The following is a 25,035-nucleotide window of genomic DNA, read 5'->3' on the forward strand; positions in this document are numbered from 1 at the left end:
CAGCACCCCTTGCCCGGCTGCCCTCGGTGCAGGAACAGCACCCAGAGCAGGGCAGGGCCTCACTCCTGGAGAGGTGTGATGGAAACCAGTGGGAAGGGGCCTCTTCTCCCTCTGCACTGTTCTGGTAGGACCAGGTAGAGGGGAATCTGAGCAGGTGTGGATGGTCTGAACTGCAGCTCCTGCAGGCTGGAGGTGCGTCACTGTCTGTCAAATAGAGTTTGAATCTGCCTCCATGTAAGAGCCAGCAAACAACACAAGTGGCTGGAAGGTGGAAGGTGGGATGATTTACCAGCTCATCTGGTAAATCAAATACTGCAAATGTTTTTTCTCCTGGCCTGTTCTCTTCTGAACACACACATGGTTGAATTTCTTGGGGTGATGCAGCACTAAAGATGCTGTTGGGTGTTAGATGCCAGTTCAAAAATTGAGCTTCTTTTGCAGGTAGGCACAGTAAGCAGTGAGAGCTGAGACAGTATCTTATAAATGATCTGTTTTATTCTGAAGAGAACTATTTACAAAAGAAGTAGAGCATTGTTTTTACTAAAAATATGCCTTTATAGATTTTTATAATATGTATCTTATAAAAACCATACATTTATTTACATTACTGCTACATACAAAAATTACAGCACTGTGGTATATGTACATATCTATAGATACATTCTTTCTGCTTGTCCCTGCTGTGTGCTTTTTCCCTCTCAATCCAAGGGAATCATTGCTGCAGCACCCAGACACTTCTTTCTTGGCTTTTTGGTTCAAACAATCTTGCTTTTTATAGCAGAGTGGGGAGTAGAGTTTGCCTGATGGAGAGGCATATCTGGAATTTACCATCCTAAGTAGGACAAGTGCATCAGCCCTGCCTGCAGCCTCCCTTCCTGCTTCTCTGTGCAAAATTATCCTGTTGTCATTACCTGTCATTGACTGCTCTGCTGTTCACCTCCACGGCAAGATGCTGATCTAAGTTTGTATTAAGATAAAGTGCTAGTGACTTGCCTTTCAGTTACTCTTGTTCCTTGTTTACAGTTGCTTCCTTTACAGAGTTTGTGAAGGGGAGACAGATCCCTTTTCCCTCAGGCTGGCATAACAAACATTTGCCCAAACAATCAGTCACCTGTTACTTAACTGTGGGAAAGTCCTTTGTAACCTTAATCTCAGCAGGCATCTCTTCTCTGTGCAATATTTGAACAGTGACTGTGCAGCACTACTGGTTTTTTACCATTATCTCCAAAGCAAGGCTGAGGGTTGTTTAGAGCTGCTGATCCCACTCCTTAAATCCACTTTGGGATCCTGAGTACCTGCTGGATTCATGTTCTTCCTCATCTCATCCACTGGAGCCATTGTGTCCTTTACGCCTTGTGTGTCCTGGAAGCATCAAGTCCCACAGGTGAAGTGTCTTCTCACCAGCACTGCAGGGCTGATTCAGGCTCCTGGCTGTGACAGGATGGAGGTGGATGTTCTCATGACAGTGCAAAGTGTAATAGTCAGGACCTTGTTAAAACACAGTGTGACAAATGAGCGTGAAGGGCTGCATGGGTGAGGTCTTAGAAGACAGAACAACAAAACCAGCTGCTGTGTTAAGGCAGTTTCTGTTCCTGTGGAGTAGCAGCTCAGCACAAGGAGGTCTCCTTTGGTGTGTTGTCCAGTTCATTACACCCAGTTCTCTTGTATTTCTGGGTTTAGTAGTGCAACTAAGTCTTTAGGGTTAAGGGGCTAGTTTGAAGAAACCATACCCAACTGGCACCTTAGAACATGCTGACTGTCCTGTTCCAATCTCTTCCACCACTCTTATTGAATAAATTAAATTGCAGTGGCATTAAGGATTCTCCTTCAATGAAGAGATGTGCTGTGCCTACCCCTGCAACTGAATGAGTTGCTGTACTCAGCAAACACGTGGCAGAAGGCACCTTTCTTCATCTCATTACTGCATCTTCATGGGGTAACTTAAGGCCCTTGCCTTAGGATTGGATCCATCCATCCATCCTCACGAGGGTGGAGTCCCACACAGCTGCTGGGCATGTGTCTTGAAGAGTGCTGGTGGGGCCTGGGAAATGACAACTGACAGCAGAAACGAGCTCTGTGAGGACCGAGATGTTCCCGTGGCTGTCCCACGATAAGCAGAACATCCTTTTTGGTGTGTAACTGCTCACAGGTATCTCTGGCATCCAGGAACCCTCATTTTGCAGGTATCAAAGGTTATGTTAATGCATATGGGTCTTGGCAGCAGGAAACACTGAGCATGTGCCTCTTGTCTCTGCCCTTTGGAGAGTCACCACGCAGGTAAGAGGGAGGGTGAGGACTTGCCATCCTGAGAGCACTTGGCACTGTGCTACGTCCCTTTCTCTCACTTGCACAAGTGGATACAAGCAGATACTCAACAGCCGAGCATTGCCTAGAAAGGAGAGGCCAAGGTTCAGTTTCCTTCCCTGCCTGTGACACTTCAGATTCCCCAAAAGCATCAAGCTGTATTGGTGGGGCTTTGCCCAAGTATTTCCTGGAGCAGGCTCTGCAATCCAGGTTTTGTTGCTTTCAAGTAAATGGGTTTTTACACCACTCAGCTCTTGACCATAGTTTCCAATCTCAGAGTACTCTGCTTGTAACACAGAGCTGCCTTAGTGCAAGAGGATTTAACATCAGTGCAGTAGTTTCATGCTAACAAGGAAATAGGGGGATGCTCAAATCTTTGTAGGCAGAAAGGATATTTGTAGTGAGGTATTATGGATGTTCTATCCCATAGGTAAGTTTAATAATAAAACCCAAGCCACCAGCCTCTTACCTGCTGCTTAGAAGGTGTTTGATACCTAATTCTAGCAGAAAGCTTGTTCCTGGAAATAGTGAGCAGAGAGCAGGACCCTGTGGGATGGTGTTTTAGCACCAAAGTTGCTGAGCAGGGCAGAGCTGAAGGGGCTCTGCCTGTGGTGGGACAGTGTAGCTGGTGGCCTCTTTAAAGCAGCAGGGAAACAAATTAGGGCCTGTGGGTATCATGAGCTATGAGAATGTGTGAAAATTGGATGACAGCAGCAGGACATCCCTGAACTGAGCCTGGCATTCCTCACTGGCTTATGATGGTGTTAAAGAGAAGAGCTGTAAGGTGCCCATCCAGTGCACAGGGAAGGTCCCTACTTCAGTATTGCAGAATTTCCAGCACTGCTGTTTGTATACACCAAAAAAATCACGTTCCTTCTTGTTGATCAAGTCGTGCAAAGCAGGCTCTGATCATCTTTGATCAAAAGGAGGTTTGGCTCTCTGCTTGCCAAAGGGCTGAGAAGTGAATGACTCACAGGCAGGGACAAAAACTCATTTCTGTCAGGCCTTAGCCAATGTTACTGCATAGGGCAGAGTAATCTGCAGGCTTTCCAGAGCTTTGTGGACACGCTGATGGCCTTTGGCCTCAGTGAAGGCAGATGCCAGTGTGCTCTCTGAGGATCCAGTCTGCCAGCCCAGCATCAAAGACCAACCGACATCATTACTGGGAGGCTTTCAGTGAATGATTAGTTGGGCTTTTGTGGGCCTATCCATTAAAATGACAGGTTTCTTCTCTGTTTGGGATGTGTGCATGGCTTTAGGGAGAGGTGTGTGACTTGCTAAAGGTCCTCAACTACCTTTGGCCATTGGAGGGACAGCAGGTGCCCCAGGACTGAACACCCACAGCTTTTATCCAGTCTGTAAGCTGTTGTAGATTGTCAGTCTCTTGGAGAGAAATCCTTAATGTTCTGTGTAGCTACAAACTGCAACTCTTACCTCTGAAACAGGAGGGAGCTGGAGAAGACAGTGACAGCAGCAACCTGCCCCCTGCCCTGAGCTGTGAGGAGCCTGGATTGCCAGAGAGGGTGAACAGCCACGCAGAGCTGCAGGTGCCCAGGCAGGATCTGCAGTGAGGGCTCAACTTCCACCACGGAGAAAGCTACATTTGTTAAAACATGGCAATGCTGGGGCCAGAGTGACTCCAGTCTTGGGATGGATGAAGGATGTCACAGCTGCCAGGACTGGAGGGTAGTATAAATGACTCCACTCTCTTCTCTTACATTCAGCCTCTTCTTGCCCCTGTTGCTCACTGTGACAGCAGTTCTCAATCCCCTGCACTGCTGTGTCTTGGGGCTGCTTATTTCCTTCTCCAGCATGAGAAAGCTTTTAAGACAATCAGAGTATTCTTCACAGCAGAAACTGGACTGTGCCAAAGCGCCTAAAATATACCCTGAAGTTTATCACTTCACTTATAGAATAAGAAAAGTTTCTTTCTATTAGTATCACATTGTCAATTTGCAAATCTCCAATTCATGTAAACATTTGGTTCAGACCAGGTGCGGTGTAAATAGTGCAGAGTCTCAAGGGTCAACTCCTTTGCCCCCTTCTTTTTAACTCAGTGGATCAGACTTGGGTCCATCAGCAAGCTGGGCAGCTTCCCCACTCCCTATCTTGAAGCAGGAATTGTTGGAGAGTTTTCTCTTTTTCAAATCAATTTTTCTTGAAAAAGGAGAAGAGACGGTTCCCTTCGGCCGCGCTGGGCTCATCCTGCTGCTGCTCCGGCCGGAACGCGGGGCAGGGCCTGGCACTGCGCCTGGCGCCGGAGCCACTGGAGAAGGAATAAGCAAGCTGGCTCCATTCCTTCGGGTGTTTGTCCATCAGCTGCTGGTCAATGACCCTGTGCATGTCATCCTGCAGCGGGGGGAGAGGAGAGGGGTGTTAGCGCAGCTGATGCTCAACGGGAGCTCGCGCTGGGATGTGGCTGAAATGGATGGGTATGAAACGTGCAGTGATGAGATGAAGCAGGGATGAGGACAGTGGGGACAGGCTGAAGTCCCCACCCGAAAGCAGGCTTGGCTCTGCTTGCTGCCCTGAGGCTTTTCAGTGAGCCAGGAAGATCAATCACACAGTTCTGAGGGATAAAGTGCTCAGGTGCTCTTGCACAGGAGTGCTGAGCCTGCCTGGCACCCCTGAACTCTGTTCCTCTGCTGTCTGCAGCTCACAGATGTGCCCTTTGGGGGCAGAAATAAATAAAGAGAACAAATGCAGCTGAAAGCAAATGCCAGAAGAAGTGAGGAGGTCTGTGCTGAGCAGGCCTGTGGGTGCAGCACGGGGAGCAGGCAGAGCTGCCTGCACAGCCACCTTAGTGGGGCTTCTCTGGGGAAGGTGCCGGGCCTGGGGAAGGTGTGGGCCCACCAGATCCCACCTGGGCTTTGCACCAGACTTACCAAGGGGAACTGAGCTCCTCCCTTAGACCTGCTCCTTTCCCCAGAGCAGAGCAGTGGAAGCAATCTGCCTGACAGCTCAGCATGAACTGGGGCTGTTGAGATGCACCAGAAATTCCCTGGCTTGGTCCATGTTTGCAGCACAGTGGAACTGCTCATCACAAAATAATTAGCCAGTTCTGTTGCCACTAATGATGTGCTGCCGTGTTCCTTGAAAACCAGGCTATCAATTCTACAAATATTAAACCTTTAGATCCATTGCTTATGCTATAATTGCACATATAAACTGCAGCTTAGTGAAAATGTGTGTACACAAACAAGCCCCACAGGAGGAATCAGCTGTTCTCCAGCGGTTTGGTTCCTGGGTAGGACCTGGTGAGAACAAGGGGATGGAGCGGTGGAAATGCTGTTCATTCAGCACCTTGTGCAGGACAGCCCATCAGGGCAGCAGCAGGACAGAAGGGAAGGTGCTGCCTTTGCCCAGTGGGTGCCCCACGTGCTCTGTATGTGGAATCAAATCAGCCAGCTGGGAGTGGAAACTTGAATGATGTTTAAATCTCTTGTTGCAGTATTTTCTGCAGGGAAAATGATCAATAGCCATGACCTGGACCTGAATTTAGTGTGGGGTTTTCTCTGGGGGAGCAGGAGGGTGCAGAGCTATGCAGACTGGGGAAGATTTGGGTCTTTCTAGAGCAGGGCTGGAGAGAGGAAAGGCAGAGGGAGAGTTGAAGAGGTTAAGGTAAACATCAGTATTAAGATGAAACAGGTTTCCAGAGCTGAAGCTGCCATGTGAAAATGTGTGACACTGGGATTTTGAAGGCACCTCTTCTAGTAAATGAAGTAGGTACCCAGGCTCCTGCGTGGCAGATCTGTGCCCTTCATCAACCACACAACAAGGGGTGAGTATGATTTATATATATACACAAAAATATTATATATATATAAATGCAGTATGAACTATTGAGAGTGCACTGTGTTTGGGCCTCAGTCTGTGGATGTGTGAATCAGAGAGCACAGCACTTGGCTGTGCAGGTTTTTTTACCTGCATCCTATTTTATAGTCTGTATGATGTGCTTACAGAGCACAGTAATCTTGTTGAGAGTCCTTGGTAAAATGCAGACCAGAAGTGTGCAAGAGCAAAATGTTATCAGATTGGAGCCTCCACTTATGCCCAGCCAAAGCAGAGACTCTTATTCTATTTTATCAGAAACATTCACCTTTGCAAAATAGTCCCCAAAATACATAAATCACCTGATTTGTTCTGTGCCTCTGTGGCTGAGCTGCTGTTCTGGAGAGATTAGGTGGTTGGAAACTATTTTGCTGCTGTGTAATAACACTTTAGGTCAGTGAGTTGGAGACAGTAAGGCCAGTGGGCCTGAGCCTCATCTCAGAGCTGGTGGGAGCAGGTCTGGGGGTGCTGTATGGCTGCGACAGGACCTGTTGTTAAACTCTGAGCTGGGTTTACTCTAGCACTAAATACTGAGTGTACTAAGTAGGTCTCAAACACCACCTGTCCAAACTGAAGCAGAACTTGTATCCAGATGGCTCCTCTGCCAGTCTGTATTTCAGGGAGCTTTGCAGATAACAGATATGTGGATACAGAGTGTTAATAATATGTGCCCCTCAGCCTGGCTTTCCCTGGTAAAACCTCACCATGGGGACAAGGGAATTCTACCCCTCATGCCCTGGCCTGGTGCTGGGGTGGGGGGTGTGTGTGCAGAATATTGTGGGTAATGGAGACCCCCCACTGGCCCCTCTTGCCAGATGATAGTGAGGGCAGAGCAGGATGTGGGTGATGGTGGCAGCAGATGGAGCAGGCAAGGGCATGGTGGGTGCTGGGCGAGGGGTGGGGAGCTCACCTCAAAGGCAGGAGGGGTGTACGACTAAAGCTGTTGGTACAGGAACTGAGAAAGGCCACTAGATCAGAAACCAAAGGAGCCAGATAGTAAAAAGCCCTGAGGAAGCAAACTGTAAGCAGGAGAAAGAAAAGAAAAGGAAAAAAAAAGAGAGAGAAACGAAAACACAGTGGAGTTGAGACAGGAGCGAGGTTGTATGGGAAAGGTTTCTACTGGTCAGGCTCGTTGTTGGTGGAGTTGGGGTCTTGCATGGTCTGCAACAAATCACTGTAAATGGCACAGACCTTTTGATTCTGCTTAATCTGGTGTTAAAGTACCCTCCCTTGGTGCTGGGAGGAGACAGCTTTGCCTGCTCTCAAGGGCTCTCTGCCTTGAGGAGGGTTTTCTCCACTGACCCAAGCAGAGCATCTCCAGGGCAGCTGTGGGACTGCCATGGGTTTGATTTTATTACCTTGCTGGAGAGAGGGATTTTAGCTTCTTCTTCTTCATGGATCTTCTGAGTTGATGAAAACAGCGCAGCAACAATCAGCATAACCCATCTGCCTCCCACCTTTCTGCTCCATGGAAATCCACAGGCATGCTGTGCCCACATGTCCCAAGGCTGTAGCTGCCCAGGGACATCTCCTGCACAGACCCCTTCCCTCCTGGTGCACAGCAGGTTCCCCTGCACTGTGCACCAGACCCATTGTGCTTCCAGCCAAGAGACACCTTCTGTTTCTCCATTTCCAGTGAGTGTTCCAGTGTAATCAACAGCTCCAAAGCTCCCAGCTGACAGGCTTGGAGCAGGGAGGGCTGTGCTTCACCCCCTGGGCCCCCCTGCACCGCTGGCTCCTGCAGAGCCAAAACCAAACCCTCCAATCCAGGGGTGCTTAGGCTGAGAATGCAGCAAACCCACAGGGAGGGGGGACAGTCACCCAAAGGTGCCACCCAGCCCCTGCCTGGCAGGACCAGGCTGCTCACCTGCCAGGCCTCCAGCTGCTGCGAGAGGTTCACCTTCTGCTGGATGGCATCCAGCAGTTGGCTGTTGAGGGACATCATGTCGATCTTGCACTTGGTCAGCTCCACCTCCACTGCGTTCTTCCTGGGGGGACGACAGAAATTGGGGCATGTGACTTCTCTTCTTTTTTTTTTTAAGGCAAATGTTAAATATGTCCTTGAGGAGAAATCAACAAGATGCATTGTTGTGTAAGGTAATATTGTGCCTGGATAATGTGCAGGATCTGCCACTAAAATGGAGATTTAAAATGAGGCAGAATCTATATATAAATATTTTTTCTTTTTCTTCTGTTTACTAATGCATAGAAAAACCCAGTATGTGCTAAAATCAAATGATCTGTGTCTGATCACCTGATCAATAAATTGCAATATTAAACAAACAAACAGATAAAACCCTTAAAGAGGGTGCTTTCTCTTGGGACTTGGACTGAAGGAAGAAATGAAAAAAGAGAACTTATCACAGCACATGCTTTTTAATAATAACAGCCTGCTGAAATTGTTTGAATGAAATGCCAAGCTTTAAGGAGAGATCCCACTTTCAATGGGGTTGTGCCAGCCCTTGGGAACACCACCATGGCATTTCTTCCCAGGCATTTGATGGTCACTGGGCACGTGATGCCAGGGACAAAGGGCCCTGAGAAGGCAGTGGCTGAGATATTGCAGCTGCTACTGGCTGCTGGAAAGGAATGATTATCCTTTAGGATGGAGTAAGCTGCCCAAGCTGGGAAATGCTGCTCACCATGCTGGGAGCACAACAGGTGAGCACAAAGCTTAAGTTTTCAATTAACTGCTGTGTGATGGGAAGCTGCAACATGACTTGCTGAGAACCACCTTTCCTTGCAAACATTTTCAAGAGAAATAATTGCATCTTATTAACTGTGGCTAATTCCTCGCCTCCTAATAGCTCCCTAGTGCTCCCCTGCAGAAGAGCAATTTGAGAATTTGTGTTTATATTCCAGGTACTGGTTGCTTAACACTTCCTATTATAGGGTCCTATTTTCCTATTGCTTCCCATGTTGCCAAACTTCAGCTTCAAGCAAAAATTTTCCACGCCAGATGTCTGCCTTGGGCAGTGATTTTATTTCTGTTCAGAGTTAGGGATGTTTGGGGGGATGGGTTCAACAAAAGCGACTTAACCCTCGAGGTGTGAGGTGGGAAGCTTATCACGAGCCTCCCAGGAGGTTCGCTGCCTGGGCACAGCCCACTCGGTCTCGAGGGATGTTTTTATTTCCAGCAACAAGACGCTCTTGTCTGCTTTCACTTGCTGCCACTCTCTGCTCGTTAATCAGCGCCGCTCCCCCGAGCACGCTCCTCCCGTCCCCGCTCCCGGTGCTGCAGGACGGGCAGCCCGAAATGTCGCTGCTTTGTCCCAGCAGGGTCATTAGTGGGCTGGAGAAGCTGTGCCCCTCCAGCTCGCCCAGCCCTCCGTTGCGAAGCTCCCCATTGCTGGCTGGGCTTCACCAGGGGATTGATCGCAGCGTGTTGCCATGGCCACAGCAGAACCAGCAACCCACACGCGCTGGAAATGTCAGAACCACCTCTCTGCGCCTGGCAGGCAGCTGGGATGCTCCTGATCCTTGCCAACAGATGGAGGTGTTACAGAGGACAGCGATGGGAATTTGGTAGCCGGTTCCCTGGGCAAGAGCAGCCCAGATGATCAGGCCACTTCAAAAAGATGAAGGGATGGTGCAGGCTGATTCAGCTCCTGCACCCTCAGAGCTGCAACGCTCCTGTGCTTCTCCTCTTGCCCCCAGGGCTTGAGTATTAGATGTTTCCCTAAGAAGATGGACTTGTGGTGTCCTGGTCCATCTGCTCATTGAAGAGATTATCAGATATATCCTTTCCAGCTGGAGCACAGAGTGTGAATGTTTCTGGCCCTCTCCTGGGGACAAAGGGTGCTCAGGGCATTTTGGCAAGGCCAAGGACAGAGCTGGGGAAGGGCCATAGGGCAGAGGGGAGCAGAGCTGCACAGGCCTGCAAGGAGGATGGGGAAAGTAAAGAGCCAAACCAGTGGGAGAATCCCAAAAGGAGAAGCAGAGAATTACAGGACTGGAGAAGCAAAAATGACCCTGGAACAGGAAGGGAGAGCAAGTGACCAGAAAAACAGTTTAGGGAAAAAGCCCAAGCAGGGCTGTCAGGAAAGCAGGGTGTGTCTGGAAGAGCAAAAGAATTAAAATATGACAAATAGGACAGACCATTTGGGTTTTTGTTCTCCTCCTTGTTAGGATTCAAACCAGCACTAGGGATGGCAAAAACATGGTTCACAGCATCCTCCTAAGCACCCCCAATCCTACCATGGGCAGGGCAGCTCTGCCATCGTCATCTCCTGACCTGCTCCCAAGCTCCTGGCAGCATTTCCTGACACCAGCAAAACCGACACTCACTCCATCACATTGTAACAGCTACTCAGATTTGTGGAGGGCAGGAGACATCCACCCCAGAGGCAGCTCCTGCCATGGCACTCCACAGCTGCTGCCCCAGCCTGGCCTTGCCTGTTGATGCCACTCACTTGGCAATGGCCTCATCCCGGTCCCTGATGGCCTGCAGGAGCCGCTCACTCATCTCCTTGTCCTCGGCAGCGCCTCGCAGACGGTCCCGCTCCTCCTTCAGCGTCGTCATCTCCACACTCAGCAGCGTGACCTGTGGGCACAGGGACAGTGTCAAACCCAGGGCAGCTCAGCCGAATTCACCACAAGTGTGTGTGTGGACAAAACTCCCATGGGCCACCCTGGAGGCTGAGCTCCTCTGCTTACAGGAACAGCTGTGTCTGCTGGGAGGGAGGTGTTAGTGCTGGTGCAACACCCCCTGAAATGTGCTGGCAGTGCTGGTCTGAGCAAGGTGGTCACCAGCACGGCCACTGTAACAACACAAACAGCACTGAAAGCAGGACCCATCTGTGACTTTGCTGTCACTATGGCATTGGCACTGAAATATTGCCCCTCTCCAAGCAATTTGTCCTGTGAATGCATCCTCTGAGCCTGCCTGTTGTAATTCTGATCTTTCCAGGGTTAAATTATTGCTAACATAATTCAGCAGCAAATAAGATTTTTTGATGGGGCCATTGCATCTCCTGTAGAATGAAGCTGTAGACAAAGGATGTGAAAATTCACTCCATGGAAGGTGTTACTGGCACATCTTACAATTTTAATTAGACTTTAAAATATGTGTGGAGTCTTAAATAGTCTGAGAAATGATCTATCATTTTGGTCCTGTGCAGAGTGAGTTAATAGGGTGTGAAATCATGCAAGGATCGCATTAGCAGAGCTTTGCAATATTTCATACACATTTAATTCCTTTGTCTAGGGCACACACATGCTCTGTTACACTACTCCACCACCTGGAAACCCTTCCAGCATTTGACCCACCTCCTGTCTCTAAATGCAGCTCAGTAGTGCTTGAATCTTCAAAGAAGTCTTTAAATAGAGGGCAGACAGTCAAAAAGGGCTCATCACACTCGGGGCGTGGGAGGATGTGCCGTTAGCGTGGCGTGGCTGGGCCGGGGGAGGAGGGTGCGAACACACCCCGTCTGTATGCGGAGACTCCAATGGTGTCCTGGGGCTACCCGGGAATTGGGGAGCTGTGCCCGAGCCGTGCCCACCCACAGTCCCCCATGGGGTGCCCCTCAGGGCAAGGATGTGAGTGGGGCAATGTGAAAGGTGCTGAGCACTTCTGTGGAAATCCCAGGGGACAGAGGATCAAAAAACCCAAAAAATGGTGTTTGGGGAGAGGTATGGGAGTTTAACTAGTTTTGTCTGTGTTTCAGATAAGAATTGGATGCCACTGAGGGAGGAAATGGACAGGGAGAAAATGTGAAACCACTTCCCGGTGTGAACAGAGGCAGGGGTGACTCCCATCTCTGCCAGCTCACCCTGCTCTCAGGCAGGAGCAATGAATGTGTGTGGTGCTGCAGTCCCAAAAGCCATTTAGGAGGAGTTCCCCTTTGATTCTATCACTACCAGTGGCAGCAGAGAGGGATGAGGAGGCAGCAGAGTGCTGCTCCCCCGGGTGGACCAGATTTTCACGTGCATCAATTTTCTTTAGCACTTGAACAGAAGATGATGTTGCCTCCTTAATGGGAGGTGAGAAGAATTATTAACCTGAAGTAAGGACAAGACTGGATTACAGGCAAAAGCTGTGGGAGACGTGTATCTGCTGTGAGAAGCTGGAGGGCTTCTCCAAGAGCAGTGTCTGCTGCATTTGTAGCTATGCCCTATTTTTCTCCAGATCACACAGAGGTAAGAAGAGAACGGAACTGCAGTCTTCCTTTTGCTTCCTAGACATTCAGAGCTTTGGTAGTCAGAGACTCCTAAAAGTAGGTACAGGGTCCCAGACCTGAGATCCAGGCCAGGTCTTCTGGTCCTTCGTGGCTGGAGAGTTTGGGAAGATCAGACACAGCACAGAACAACCAAGTGCTGCTCCCTCCTGGTGTCCTGTTAAGACCTGGTTTGTGAGGAGGTGCTGCATCCAGACAAGCAGAGTGGTGGATGTGCAGTTGCTCAAAATGTGTGAATAAGGCTCTGAAGGTCTCAATCAGCACAGACAGGTTGCAGTGATCCAGCCCTTGTCTCCTCCACCTCAGGTGTGTTTACGGGTGAGGAGGACCTGTGGGCGATGCACAGGACTGTGGCAGCACAGCCAAAGAAGTGTCTGGGCTCCTGTCTTGCTGGAGCAGAAGCTTGAACCCCAAAATTGTCTCTTGTGGCCACATTGCTGGGAGGAGCAGTCCTTGGAGAAGGATGGATTCCAGGGCTGCTCCCCTTCTGCACTCTGATCAGCTGCTCTGTCAGCAGGATGGTTTCCCAGCCCCACACATGCAGCCATCACTGATGGGGTATTTAATGATGCTCTCACTCTTTTCTCTTCAGTCCCATGGTGGGAGATCCCACAGCCCTACACAAAGCTATCAGGCCCCAGGTTGTGCTGACTTTCTGAATAGGGATGTTTTCCTATTTATTCTACAAAAAGGGTACATCAAAAGGGCGATACAGCACCACTGCCAGGACCAGCCAAGGGTGTTAATCCCAATCCCTGCTCCAGTGCAGCTGGTACTACACAAGCACCTTCACTGAAGGTTGCTTCTGCTGCAGCCTCTGGATCCCCTCCAGGATTTGGAGTCTTGTCCCAGAGGGACAGGGATTGCAGAGCATCTCCTTGGGTGCCTGCCTCTGGTTGCTGCTCTTGGCAAAGGACCTCAGACATGGGTTCCACATTCCGTGTGGATGCAGAGGGATTCTCTGCTTTGGGCGTGGAGTTGGTTTCAGGGCTGGATCATTCGTTGCTGTTGAGGTTGCCTTTGCCTTATCTGTCCCTGTTGGCCCTGGGGTGCTGCCTGGTGTCAGGCTGGCCATGATTAGGATTCTCGGGGTGTGCATTTCTGAGGGTTTTATGATGCTGCTGTGGAAGGGGTCACTGTTACACCCACCCAGTGGGTGCATATACCCTTCAACCTTTCAGAAAGGCTTAATACAAGCAAGCTGGGTCAGACTGGAAACCTTTGCATTTCCAGTACCCTATATCAAGCAGACTTGTACTTTGGGGTCTTCTGCAAAGATGAATTTAAGTAACACAGATTGGCGGAAAAGCAGATTGGGAGAAAGGTTTAAAGGATGTTTGGCTGTTTGAGGCAATGCCTGGAATGGACCCCAGACAACTTGTCAAAAACTCTCATCCTAAATGCATAAATCTTCTGCACTGTGTTAACAGTCTCCCTCATCCAGCCATAAGTGGTTTTGACCTAAATCCTCCTGGGTTATGTATCATGTTGATGTCTTCGATGGAAGGCATGTCTTGGAGGATGAACACTGGTGTTACAAGACCACATGTAAAGTGTGGGAGTTGCTAACCTGGCTGTGCAGTCGCTGCAGCTCCTCCAAACTCTGCCTCAGTTTGCCCCGTTCTCCCTCCATGAGTTCCCTCAGGGCTCGGGAATCTTCACTTGTTCTCCTGATCTGCTCCTCTAACGTGTCGTCGTCACTTCGTCGAGAGCTCTGAGAGCGGGAGAGAAATCTCATGCTGAGGTTTCACTTTAAAAAAGGCAATTGCATTAATTTGACACCAGTTTGGGATGGAGGTACTAAACAAGCCAGAAGAAAATGTGAATGTGACTTTGGTAGAGTTTCAGTTTCCATATCCCTGCACAGTGGAAATGTGCTCAGCCAACAGCAGTGCTTCTACACATGGCACAAAGAGCAGGTACAAAGAGCACAAACCAAATTCACAGAGACCTACTGACTGTTTGATAACCTATGGCTACAGCCTCTGTGTTTGTGGACCTTTTGCAGGACTTTCTACATTTTGTTTAACAAATACAACTTCATCTCTGTGCTCAGCCTTCCTACGGCTGTTGGGGGTCCTTGCATGAGGGCACTGTGTTCCTCACCATGGCACCTCAAATAAGTCATCCTGGCTATGCCACCAGCTTGTGGGGGATGGCAACAGGCCTGATTTGAGTAATTGTGAAAAGGGAGGTGTTTTCTTGTACCCTCCTGTAGATGCTGAGTGGTCCCTCCATACCACCACCTCCTGCCCAGCAGCCTGGGGACCATATCCCCCAGACATCATCAAAACCTTTCACCTGTCATGGATTTGAGTCTGGCACCTCTTGCCAAGACATTTGTACCCAGTGACAGTTTGCAAGGACAGAACCTACACACATAGGGGTTATATTGTTTTTGCAATGCTATTGCTAATAAAGCAAGGTTAGAAAAATCCTAAGAGAAATAACTGAACTGCAATGTGTAAGGCAATCTGCAATACTTCCACATTGAAACTCTAACTTCCTGAAAATCTCGAAGTAAGCCTTCTTTTATTGATTTTCCAGAAGGACTCTCAGGCCAATGATAGTTGCGTGAGCTTGAAACTTATTGCATGAGCTTGAAATTTTGGGTGGTCTGACCACTGCAGGCTGAAATCCCACATGCCTGGCTCTTGTCTGACCATTTGAGACACATGGAGAGGGCTGTGCATGGTGACAGCCCATCTCTGTGGGCCACAGAGGTTTTCTTGGAGACTGGGGAGTTCAGGATCCAGCAGACCCTCCATCAAGTGCTGTCCCCTGGGCCTGGGACATGCACAAGCCAAGGTGACTCTGTGCCACCAACTCACCGTGGAGTCTGCCCCATCCAGCACATTTTGTATCAGTCTCTTGAGCTCACTGAGAGCTGCCCGGAGGCTCCCAGCTGGCACGTCTTTGGCTGAGGAGGTCTCTGAGGACTCGTCCATGGAGGAGTCTGTAGACACGGCCGAGTCCGCGCTGTCGTTCCCTCGGAGGTGGGAGCAGAGGTACCTCACTTGGCAATAGGCTTCCCAGAGCTGCAGCCTCAGCTGAAACAGGAGAGACAAGAAGCTGGGACACTCAGGCCATGGAAATGCTCCTTCCATGGCAAAGTGAAGCATGTGGTTGCTGAACCTCACAAATGTTCATCTAGCTTGCTATGTTGGTTTTGAGATGGATGCAGAGGTTGGGTTTCATATGGTCAAAAGGGTGTTGTCACCAGACCCCAGTCCCAATTTTCTGGCCCATGGTTCAGCTCCAAATCCAGCTCAAATGCATTAACCTCCCTTTCCCTGGGGGTGGTCACAGAGGCCTGTGGGCTTTCCCAGAGGCTGGGGGGCAAATACCTGTTCTCGCTCTTGTTCCAGCTCCTCTGCCTCCATGCTCTGCTCTATCTCAGACAGCAGGGATGTGCTGGTTGTGTTGAGGTTTTGGAGGCTTCTCTCCTCACTGAGCTCCTCCACCTTCCCCTGCAGCTGCCGGTAGGACAGACGCACCTCCTGGAGCTCCATCTGGCTTTGGTGCAGCTTGTGAAGGAAATCAAGGAATTTGAAAAAGTATTAGTGGAGGCAGTATGGACTGGAGGAATTTCTTGGTTTCTGAAGGAGCTGAGAGGGAGAAATGAGTGACACAAAACAGGGTTTCCAGCCAGGAGAAAAGTGCTCTTGGCTCATATTGCTATTTATTGGAGCTTAATAATCTCCAAATGTCATTAGACATTGTTTAGACTCCAGAATATCCTGAAAGATAAAAATAGCAGGTTAATCAGTGCTAAAATGAGGAACATTGTGAAGAAGTTAGGACTCAGGTAAAACAATTTGCTGGAAACAACACAGCAGGAAGTGAATCAAAAAAGAAAGTGATATAGATGAGTTTTTTAAAAATACAGGCACAAAAAAGGAAGAATTATTCATGGCTGTTTTGCAGACCTGGGGATCCAGGGGTTGTCAACCCATGGAAGCAAAATGGAAAAATCTTACTCCCTCCTGAGATGCCATAAGCCCCAGAGCTGCCAGGTTGTTCTCTGGGGACTGATATTTGGTGACACATGGCTGTGAACACCATGGGAAACCATTTGAGCAGTGAGAGCCATGAAGTCAGTGACTGCCCTCTGGGACAGTGGGGTCTAAAGAAGCCCTTTCTGAAACCAATTCTACTATTAAAAATTAAATAAAATTAACTACAACCAAAATTCTCTGCTTCTTTTGACATTTACCTGATTTCTTCAGCACTCTCTCCCACTCCCTTGCTCAGATCTCCCTCCTAAGCTGCTCTTTGCTGTCAAGATGCCTCATTGAGGCTCCTGTTATCTGTCCCCAGGACCTCACTTGCTGCCATGCTTACATGAGCCACTTTATTCTTCCAGTTGTTTTGACTATCAGTTCCTGATTATCTTCCTGGTCACTTTTACCCCAAATCATGTCTTTGACTGCATGCCCCTGTCCCTTCCCTGTGCCATTGCTGCCTCCTCACCTGCAGGTCCTTGTCATGGCTTTGTCTCTCCAGGATGAGCACTCGGTCCTGCAGCTCCTCCACGGTGCCCTGGAGCAGGTCGTTCTCCTCCATCATGGCACTGAGGCGATGCTCCAGCTCCCGCTTCCTGTCCGTCAGCATTTTGATCTGCAGAGGAGAGGGAGAGAGGGGCAGTGTCAGACTCTGCACTTTGCAGGGAGCAGAGAGGAGGGAAATCACATTCTGGAGAGAGAAAAGAAACAGCCAAAAGCAGAAGTATGTACACAAGTATTCTGTACCTGTATGAGAGAAACTGTATCTGTCTGTGTGTGGCTTAAAGCTCAGGAAGGCTCTGGAAGGAAACTCCTCCTCCAAAGGGGCTGGGTGGGCATTGGCAGGTCAGGGAGAAGGCAGAAATGTCCAAAGGAATTAAGCAGAGACCAGTCCTGCCCACCCCTTATACCTTAACATTTGCAAGAATGGGCAAAACTAGTTACTTTTCTTAGCTTATCCCTGACTGAGCAAGGTGGCATTTTCTCCTGTAAGGGTTCCAGAGACCACAGGGTGAGCCAGTGGGATCCAGGGTGAGCCTGTGGGATACCACTCCCCACAGGGCTGTGCCACAGCACTGCCCATAGCTGTTCTTAATTGCTGTATGTTCATCAGGTCCTCATCAGGGATTTTTCTGTCTTTTCACTTGTGAAGACTCCTTTCTGTGCCATGCTTATTTTTAGCCTCCCAGTGATCAGTTGCCTTTAAAATTGGTTCATTTCTTTTAATTGTCAAGGGCAGTGATTTCAGGCGGAGGGACAGTGTGCCAAACAAACCCTCCGTGACTCAGTTAGCTGGGAACAGTGCACAGGATGAATCAGCACTAGCCAAGGTCACTTCTTGTTTAACCAAGAAGAAGGAGCCTTTTCCCAGATTAGCACACACAGGTTCTCTGGGGACTGGTGTGCCAGCCATCCACCAGCCCAGTATAACTCTAAATATTCCCTATGGCCCCCTTTCAATCCATGGACCGTACACAAATTCAGCAACTTCCCACTGTTTTCTTGGCATTTTTTAGGACCCTGTCTCTTTGCTGCTTTCCAGGTTGCTGGAAAGATTTGGCTGCACAAAGGAATATTAGCCAAGTGTGTGGACCTGCTGTTTCTGTAGGGTAAAGGCTGCTGGAGGTATTGGAGAGCTGCTCTGAGGTGACTAATGGTTTCTGAGATGTCCCTGCCCACCACCATTATGATTTGCATGGGTTGGAGAAAGAAAAAAAAGAAGTTTAATACAGAGATTGTAGCAAGATTTCATATTTGGTAGCCAAACCAGTAATGAACATGATGACAGAAAAAACATCTCTCTGCCATGAGCCCTGGGCCATGGAAAGGGCACAGGGAGAAAGGGATTTGGGAAGTGGAACAGGAGGAGGTGAGGAGGCACAGTGGGCATGCACAGTGACAGGCATGCATGGTGACAGCAATGCACATGCAGGCAAACCCTTCCAAGCCTCCGTACTTACTTCAAGGACCTGCTGCTCCACGCCAAGGGGAGGGGGAGAAAAGGCGAGGGACCAGCAAGGAAGGAGCAGGTGGGAGTGGGAGAAAAGAAGAAATGGAGAGATTTTAGGAAAAGCTTTTCCAGATGGCTTTTAAATAAAAGAACTGGTTGGGTAGTAGAGTTGGACATCTTCTACTCATGGAGTTCCTGCCTACACGGTTCCAAGTGACACTTCATCAGGGAAGGGAAGAGGAAGGAAGGTTGTATCATTCCTGCTGATGTACCAAAGCTAAAACAGGCAGGGGCTCCTTGCTTTCCCATGTGCATGGCTCAGAGGCAGAAGAGGATTGCTGCTTTCTTTGCAAGCATGAGAAACAGGATATAAAACCCCTTGCAGCCCTTCCCACCATGCCCCAGAGTTTAATCTGAACTGGGCAGCAGCCCTGTGGGAGCACAGCCATGGTTTGGATCCCAGAAGGTTCTTCTCCATCTCATTCATTTTCCAAGCATGCTGTGGCCAAGGAGCACTGGAAGCTTGCCTGAGCCAGCCCAGCCAGCCCTGGGCTGCAGAAAAAATTCCCTCTGGGGAGTCCTTTGCCCCACTGCTGCCATCCTGCTGTTTGATCCAACAGCAGGTTCTGTTTACTCGGTTCAGAGAGGGCCATTATACAAGTTAGACCAGCCCTGGCCGGCACTGGAAGGAGAGGGGCTGAGCCCAGGTGACTCACCTCGGCCTGGAGGCTCTCCAGCCGCACGATGTGTTGGCTGCTGGAGGAGTTCTTCTCCCGAAAGTCCTCCCGAAGGGTGTGGACCTGCAGGGAGAGCTGCCGCTCCACCTCCGACGCCTGCAAGGAGACACCAGCTGGCATTACCCCAAGGGTCGTCCCACAGACCCAGAGCAGTTCATCTCCTCCTGCACAGGTGACCTGCCCTCATATGACTCCTGCACAAGCCCCAGTTTTGGCAGAAACTCTGGATCCTGCACAGTTTGACTGAGTGAAAAGCTCATCCTGGACAGACGCTGAGGAGAGCTGCCATTTAGACCATGCTGATTTTTCCCTCGGGGCAGCCAAGGGGACACAGCCCATAACTTCCTTCCACTGCAAAAAGAACGTGATGACTCCTGTGTCCTACAGGATAATCAGTTTACCTCTAAAACAGTAGCCTAGGTGGGGTTGAGGAGAAGACCAGGCCACCTCGGAAGGTGAGGGCAGCCAGTCTCCACAGCCCCCAGCAAGCACTGCTATCAGATTTATACTTTCTTAACCTCTGAACATCTTTGGCACAGCTCTAGAATAACAAGTGCTCTTTGCCTCTGAGCCCCAGCTCCTGTCAGGACCAGATGGAGAAACATCCACTCCACATGACTGTCAGTGTGGGATTGCTGGGCTTGCCCCTCTTTCCCATTTTGAAGGAGGGATGCCCCAGTTATGCAGGGTGGTTTGAGGACAGTGGAAAGGCCATTCCCCCCTGCAGGATCCAGGCTGCAGACAGCCCTTATAAATGACAGCTTAGACATGTTAACTACTCTCCAGACAGCTTTATGGCTGATTTTCACATGGGGAACACACTTATTTAGGCTTAGAGAGAACATAAGGTTTTTATGACAAATCCCTAATGAGACAGCACAAATGGATGGTTTGCTATTCAATTAGCCTCCATCAGGTTCCATTACACTTAGGCACAGACCTCCACATTAGCTGGAGGTGAATTGATTCCCCTCAAGAAGTGGCATTGCTGTCCTGCTCAGGGTACAGACAGAGCTGTGTATCTGTGGCAAAAGGCATCAGGAGCCACAGTGTCTCAGGTGGGAGGGAGGGAGGGAGGGATGGGGATAACAGCTGTGGGCAGTTTTGGGAGGGCATCCCCATATTTGGCAAAGAGCAGCCCCACCAAAGGGTGAAATGGCTTTGCTGTAGCACCTGGTGACTTGAGGAATGGGCACACAGACCCAGCCTGAGCTGCCCACAAAGGCAACACTGCCCCCTTTTAAAAATCGTCCCTCATTTTGCACAGTCTGCAGCAAAATATTCCAAATCAGAAGCATAAGATAAAAGGCTGTTCCAGCTCCATCAAGTGGAGGAAACTGTGGGTGCCCCAACACTGCTTGCTGGAAGGGGCAGCAGCAGACAAAAGTGTGGCCACCAAACTCAGCCAGGCTCTGACCATTGGCTTCTGGAATGAGATATGGTTTACAATAATAAGAAATATTCTTGTCTACCAACTGTTTTTCAGTTCTCTTCTTATCCTGGATTGGCATAACTGGTCTTTTAGCCCTCTTTAAAGTGTTACATCAGAGCCCTTTGCATATTGCCCTCACTTCACTTATTAAATAAAGTTCCTTGCATGGGCAGGGTACGCAAAATATAATGAGAGCACAGCACCATAGGAAGGGGTTGGTTATTTTTCTTCCCTGAGGCAGCTATGGGTTTCAAAGCATCCTGAACAGCTATTAATTGGTGACACTAAAGAAGATGGATGGACTGTGCTTTTTTTTGAATGATTCACTTGCTTTTGTAATGACTGCTGAAACATCTTCATGCTGAAACACTCTGCAGGAGCTATCAAGGATGAAAAAGCACCAGACGAGAAGCACTGAGGGATTTTGCCTGCAAGATGCTGACCACACTCCCAAGGAGCACAAGTGGCACCAGAGGAGATGACACACCAGTACTGGATGGTTCCTGTGTAACATAATTGATATGCTCGAACAATTCTGCACAGAGAGTGTAAATGCACAATACAGCAGTGAGAAACAAGGGAGTATTAATGGCACTGGGAAAATCGCTGGTAAAACAATATTTAGCTGCTCTTGCCAGCTCTGCTCCCCATGCTCAGACTGCAGCAGGTGAAGGGATGAGCTGCAAGGATGATTCAGATTGTGGAAAGTCTGTTATACGAAAGGAGACTAAAAAAAGGATGGCTTGTTTTATCTCATGCAGGGAATGCTGAGAGAGAACTCCCTATAAATACATCACGGATGAGCACACAGAAGGAAGAGGCACTATTTAAGCAGAAGCACAATTTTGGCAGAAAAGAATTATGTGAATAAACTGGATGAGAGTATATTAAGGCTGGGAATAGGACCATTTCTACATTTCCAATGAGCTGCAGTAGGATTCTTCCTCCTGCACCATGACAGTAGTAGGAATGGTGGCAAAAAATTAATTCTGTGATGGAGCTGGATCACTATATCATGGAGTTTCTTTTAGAGGGCTGCCCATGACAGAAGGGAAATGAATTGACCTCAAAGGTCCTCTCCAGTACCAGACTGTGTGCAGGATTGCAAGATTTGTATTCACCAGCATTAAATCATCATCTGGAATTCATCTACATTCTGCTCAGCTTACACCCTCACACATCTTATTCCACAGTTATAACATGGAGGGAAGGAAGGACTCAGTTGTTGTTGGTATGTAGGGCCCTGTGGCAGATGGGGTGTTCCAGTGTCACCTCAGCATACACCATCCACACCCCACCTCATGCAGTAGAGAACAGTAAAATCAACACTTTCTTTAGTCTCATACACAGTGCAGAAAATCCTCTCTGACCAGGGGTTTAGCAGAAATAAACAGGAATGTGTTTCCCTCCATAGGAGAATGAGGAAAGATCTTCATCCAGTTCTCCTAGAGAGGGAAATGGCCCATGCCTTGCTCACCTTCATAAAGATCTGATTTTTCACAGACATGAGACAAGCAGAGCTGTGGCCATGGAACCCTCTTTTCATGCTACATTTGTTTCAGAGGTCATTAACACTGCTGCCAACCTACTCTTTCTAACTGATTCCAAAACAGAGATTTTAACATCAATTGGCATTATTTTGTGGAAAGCCACCTTGGCAGTGCCCAGTAATTTTCAGGCTTTGTGGTGTATTTCCCTATGGCTTCTACTTCAGCTCTGCACTCTGCTGCATGTGTACCTGTGTGTTTTAAACCATGAGCTCACTGCTGATTACTTCTAACATGCTCTTTCACTTGTAGCATCAATGAAAAATGTAACTTTCCATCTATATTTTCTCTTTATTGCTCAATGTGGTTTTTGTTGAATGGAAGTTTCTCCAGCCCCAGCCAGCCTGCTGGGCTTTCTCTCCCCCCACCAGTGTTTCCTAAAGATTAAAAGCTAAATATTTTGTGGTTATGTCAATCATTTAGCAATGCATTGATTTTTCTAGAGACAAGTAATATCCTTTGCAGAAAGGCAGACATGTATTGCTCAACATCACAGCTTTGCTCTGTAGTTAAAAAAGAATTAATTTCCTGGGTATGGACAAATTAGGCAACACAGCCACCAGGCAGGGTTTGAAACATGTCTGCAAAAGGAGAGACATCAATTCACAATTAGATATATTCAATCAACTGTGAGATTTGTTTTCTGGACTTCAGGCAAGGTTTGGATGAGATTTGGGCAGTGCAAGAAGAAAGGAGGAGCAGGAGGACATTTTGGCTTCTGCTCTAATTAAGGGCTTTTTATCATTGCAAACCTGATTAAGTTCCTCTTGTGATTAATTCCCAAGTGCTAAAATACACAAAACTGTGCAGATCTTTGGCAGAAAAAGATGGTTTGCCAGTTGCAATAACTCCATGATGTTTAACATCTGGAATATCTAAGCAATAAATAAATAAAATAAATGAACTGGAGCACTTACACTCATGAGAAGTGACAATTTTTGAAATGTTTGGGATGGACTGTGAGAAATTAATGGCCTGTAATTAGTCTCATTCAAAGAAAACTCTCTTTTGGGAGAAAATTTGATAAATTAAACTAACTGTATACAAAATATACAGCTATAAGTCATGTCAGAAAGAGAAACAGAATGGCAAAAGTTTAGTAGTCTGTAGATGGGTGAAGAAACCAATGTTTCCATATGATGATTTACTTCTACAAACAAGATGATTCAGATTTAACAAAGGATAGTGAAGATTTTCTTGCCTAAAATAACTAAGAAAGAGAAGTCCTAATTAGTGCTAACTTTATAACACTCGGGAGAGCGTGTTACTCCTTTTATTAATTTGCTCATAGCTGAGTTCAAGGGACTCCCTGTTCCCACTGTGGTCCCATTAACACTTCAAACCACTAATTGCTGCCTCCCCTGGCTGCAGGTTCCTGGATTCCCAGCTCTTCTCTGGAAAGAAAATATGTTTTGCTACTGAAACAGAAGGAAAAGAGGAAACAACAAAAATCTTGCTTTAGAATAATAATTTCAAAATGATTTTTGGGCTGGCACCGTAAACCACCATCAATATTTTGCACACCTGGAGGTTTCTCAATTTGGGAGTCTATGACAGACTTTTCCCAAGGTTTTTAATTCAGGTCAACTTTAAATTATTATTGAAAGCATTCATCTATCCAGGAAAGTTCTTATGTAATAGTAGTGCTTGCATTCAGCTCCTTTAGAGGGCTTCAGCTCGTATGTGCTGATTTGTGCCCAGAGGGATTCCCTGTGTCAAGGAACCTCCTCCACTGGTGTGGAGAAGAGCAATTGGAACCATGGTGGGCTGGCCACGACCCACCCAGCTGCTCTCACCTCCCTCCTCAACAGGATGGGGGAGAAAATAAGATTAAAAACTTATGGGTTGAGATAAAGACAAGGCAATCACTTACTATTAGAGGAATTTGAAGTTAAAACAATGATTGGAAAGGTAATAGGCAAAGCTCAGACTGGCTATTGCGAGGGGCTGGATTAATAGTGGGGATTTTTTTGTGGTTTAAAATGGTGACAGACGAGGGTGGAGCTGTCCTGAGGGTGTACATTGCCCAGCCTGGCAGGGTTGTGATGGTGCCACTTCCATTTTGATATGAGGAGGGATTTTTGTGGCTGATGTGGTCAGTGAAGCTGTGAAGGTGTGTGGAGGTGTGGAGTGCTGGCCAGCACTGCCCCCATCCCAGCCAAATGATCTGGTGGGGACAAATCATCCTTTCCTCACCTCAGCCCTCCCTCTGCCACTGCCCAGATGTGGGAGGTTGAACTACTCTGAGTATGTAACACCTGGTGCTGGTGTGAGAGCTGCACTGCTGGGGGAGGGTGTGTGGGGAAATGAGCATTCAGGGAACCTGCAAAACACAAGATATTTTGGTTGTAAGTATCTAATACAAATTATTAATGTTGATCCCAAGGGATATTTTTAGAAAAAAAGTGGATTTTTAAGACTGTACAATGGTAAGTAACATATACCTGTAGTATATCCAGTTGCTATAGGCAGACTGGCAGGTGCATTAAACACCAGTAGCCAAGTGAGTGCATCTGCTCAGTTTTTGCAGATGAGATTTACCTCCTAACACGGGTTTGTTTTGCTGCTCAGGAACCATCTCAGCAACCTGGCACAGCACCTGTCAGCCCACCCTTTGTGTTCCTCCCAGTGTGACCCCCTGGCTGCTGCTTCACTTAGGACAGACATGTCAGTAGGGATGTGCAGGATTCAGCCCCAGGTCTCCTCAATGGGGCCTGCCCTTGAAGCCACACACCCCTGTGAGACTGTGAGCTGGATGTGCCACCTGTATTCCTCCCTCTGCACCTCTTTCAGTGCAATTCAGGCAAATATCTGGAATTTGGTACCTTTGTAGCACACCCCTCCACACTCAGATACCTGTAATTTTCTTTGCTCGCCTGCAGGTTTCCTCCTGGTTATTCTTCTCTCCTCTTACTCAGAGGATCCCATAAATCCATATCTGCTCAGAGAGAAGGGTTTGGTATTGTGACACAGTGCCTGACCCCCTTTTTCACAGCCATACAGGCTGGTGAGCCCTCCCTTCAGTGGGAAACAGGCTGATGTAAAGCACAGGC

The 25,035-nt window shown here is 48.3% G+C and overlaps 1 protein-coding gene across 4 annotated transcripts in view; it reads right to left on the reverse strand.

Annotated features, from left to right (window-relative positions):
• Window positions 1-489: 489 nt before the first annotated feature.
• BICDL1 (BICD family like cargo adaptor 1) overlaps window positions 490-25,035 on the reverse strand; it is a 49,749-nt gene continuing 25,203 nt past the window's right edge. The window contains exons 3-11 of one of the 4 annotated variants that reach the window (XR_011699302.1): window positions 18,983-19,099; window positions 16,785-16,931; window positions 15,659-15,838; window positions 15,143-15,361; window positions 13,882-14,025; window positions 10,548-10,678; window positions 8,003-8,123; window positions 3,739-4,653; window positions 490-2,389 (exon numbers count right to left, since the gene is read on the reverse strand). Coding sequence is in view for 2 of the 4 variants with exons in the window: in XM_071572359.1 (XP_071428460.1) it covers window positions 4,453-4,653; window positions 8,003-8,123; window positions 10,548-10,678; window positions 13,882-14,025; window positions 15,143-15,361; window positions 15,659-15,838; window positions 16,785-16,931; window positions 18,983-19,099 (1,260 nt within the window). In the remaining 2 variants the exon portion in view is untranslated. Of the gene's footprint in view, window positions 4,654-6,968; window positions 7,155-8,002; window positions 8,124-10,547; window positions 10,679-13,881; window positions 14,026-15,142; window positions 15,362-15,658; window positions 15,839-16,784; window positions 16,932-18,982; window positions 19,100-25,035 lie in introns of those variants that run through there. The other 3 variants (XR_011699303.1, XM_071572359.1, XM_071572358.1) reach the window with 3 other exon arrangements.

Source organism: Pithys albifrons, chromosome 17 (assembly GCF_047495875.1).
Source record: "Pithys albifrons albifrons isolate INPA30051 chromosome 17, PitAlb_v1, whole genome shotgun sequence".
Lineage (NCBI taxonomy): Eukaryota > Metazoa > Chordata > Aves > Passeriformes > Thamnophilidae > Pithys > Pithys albifrons.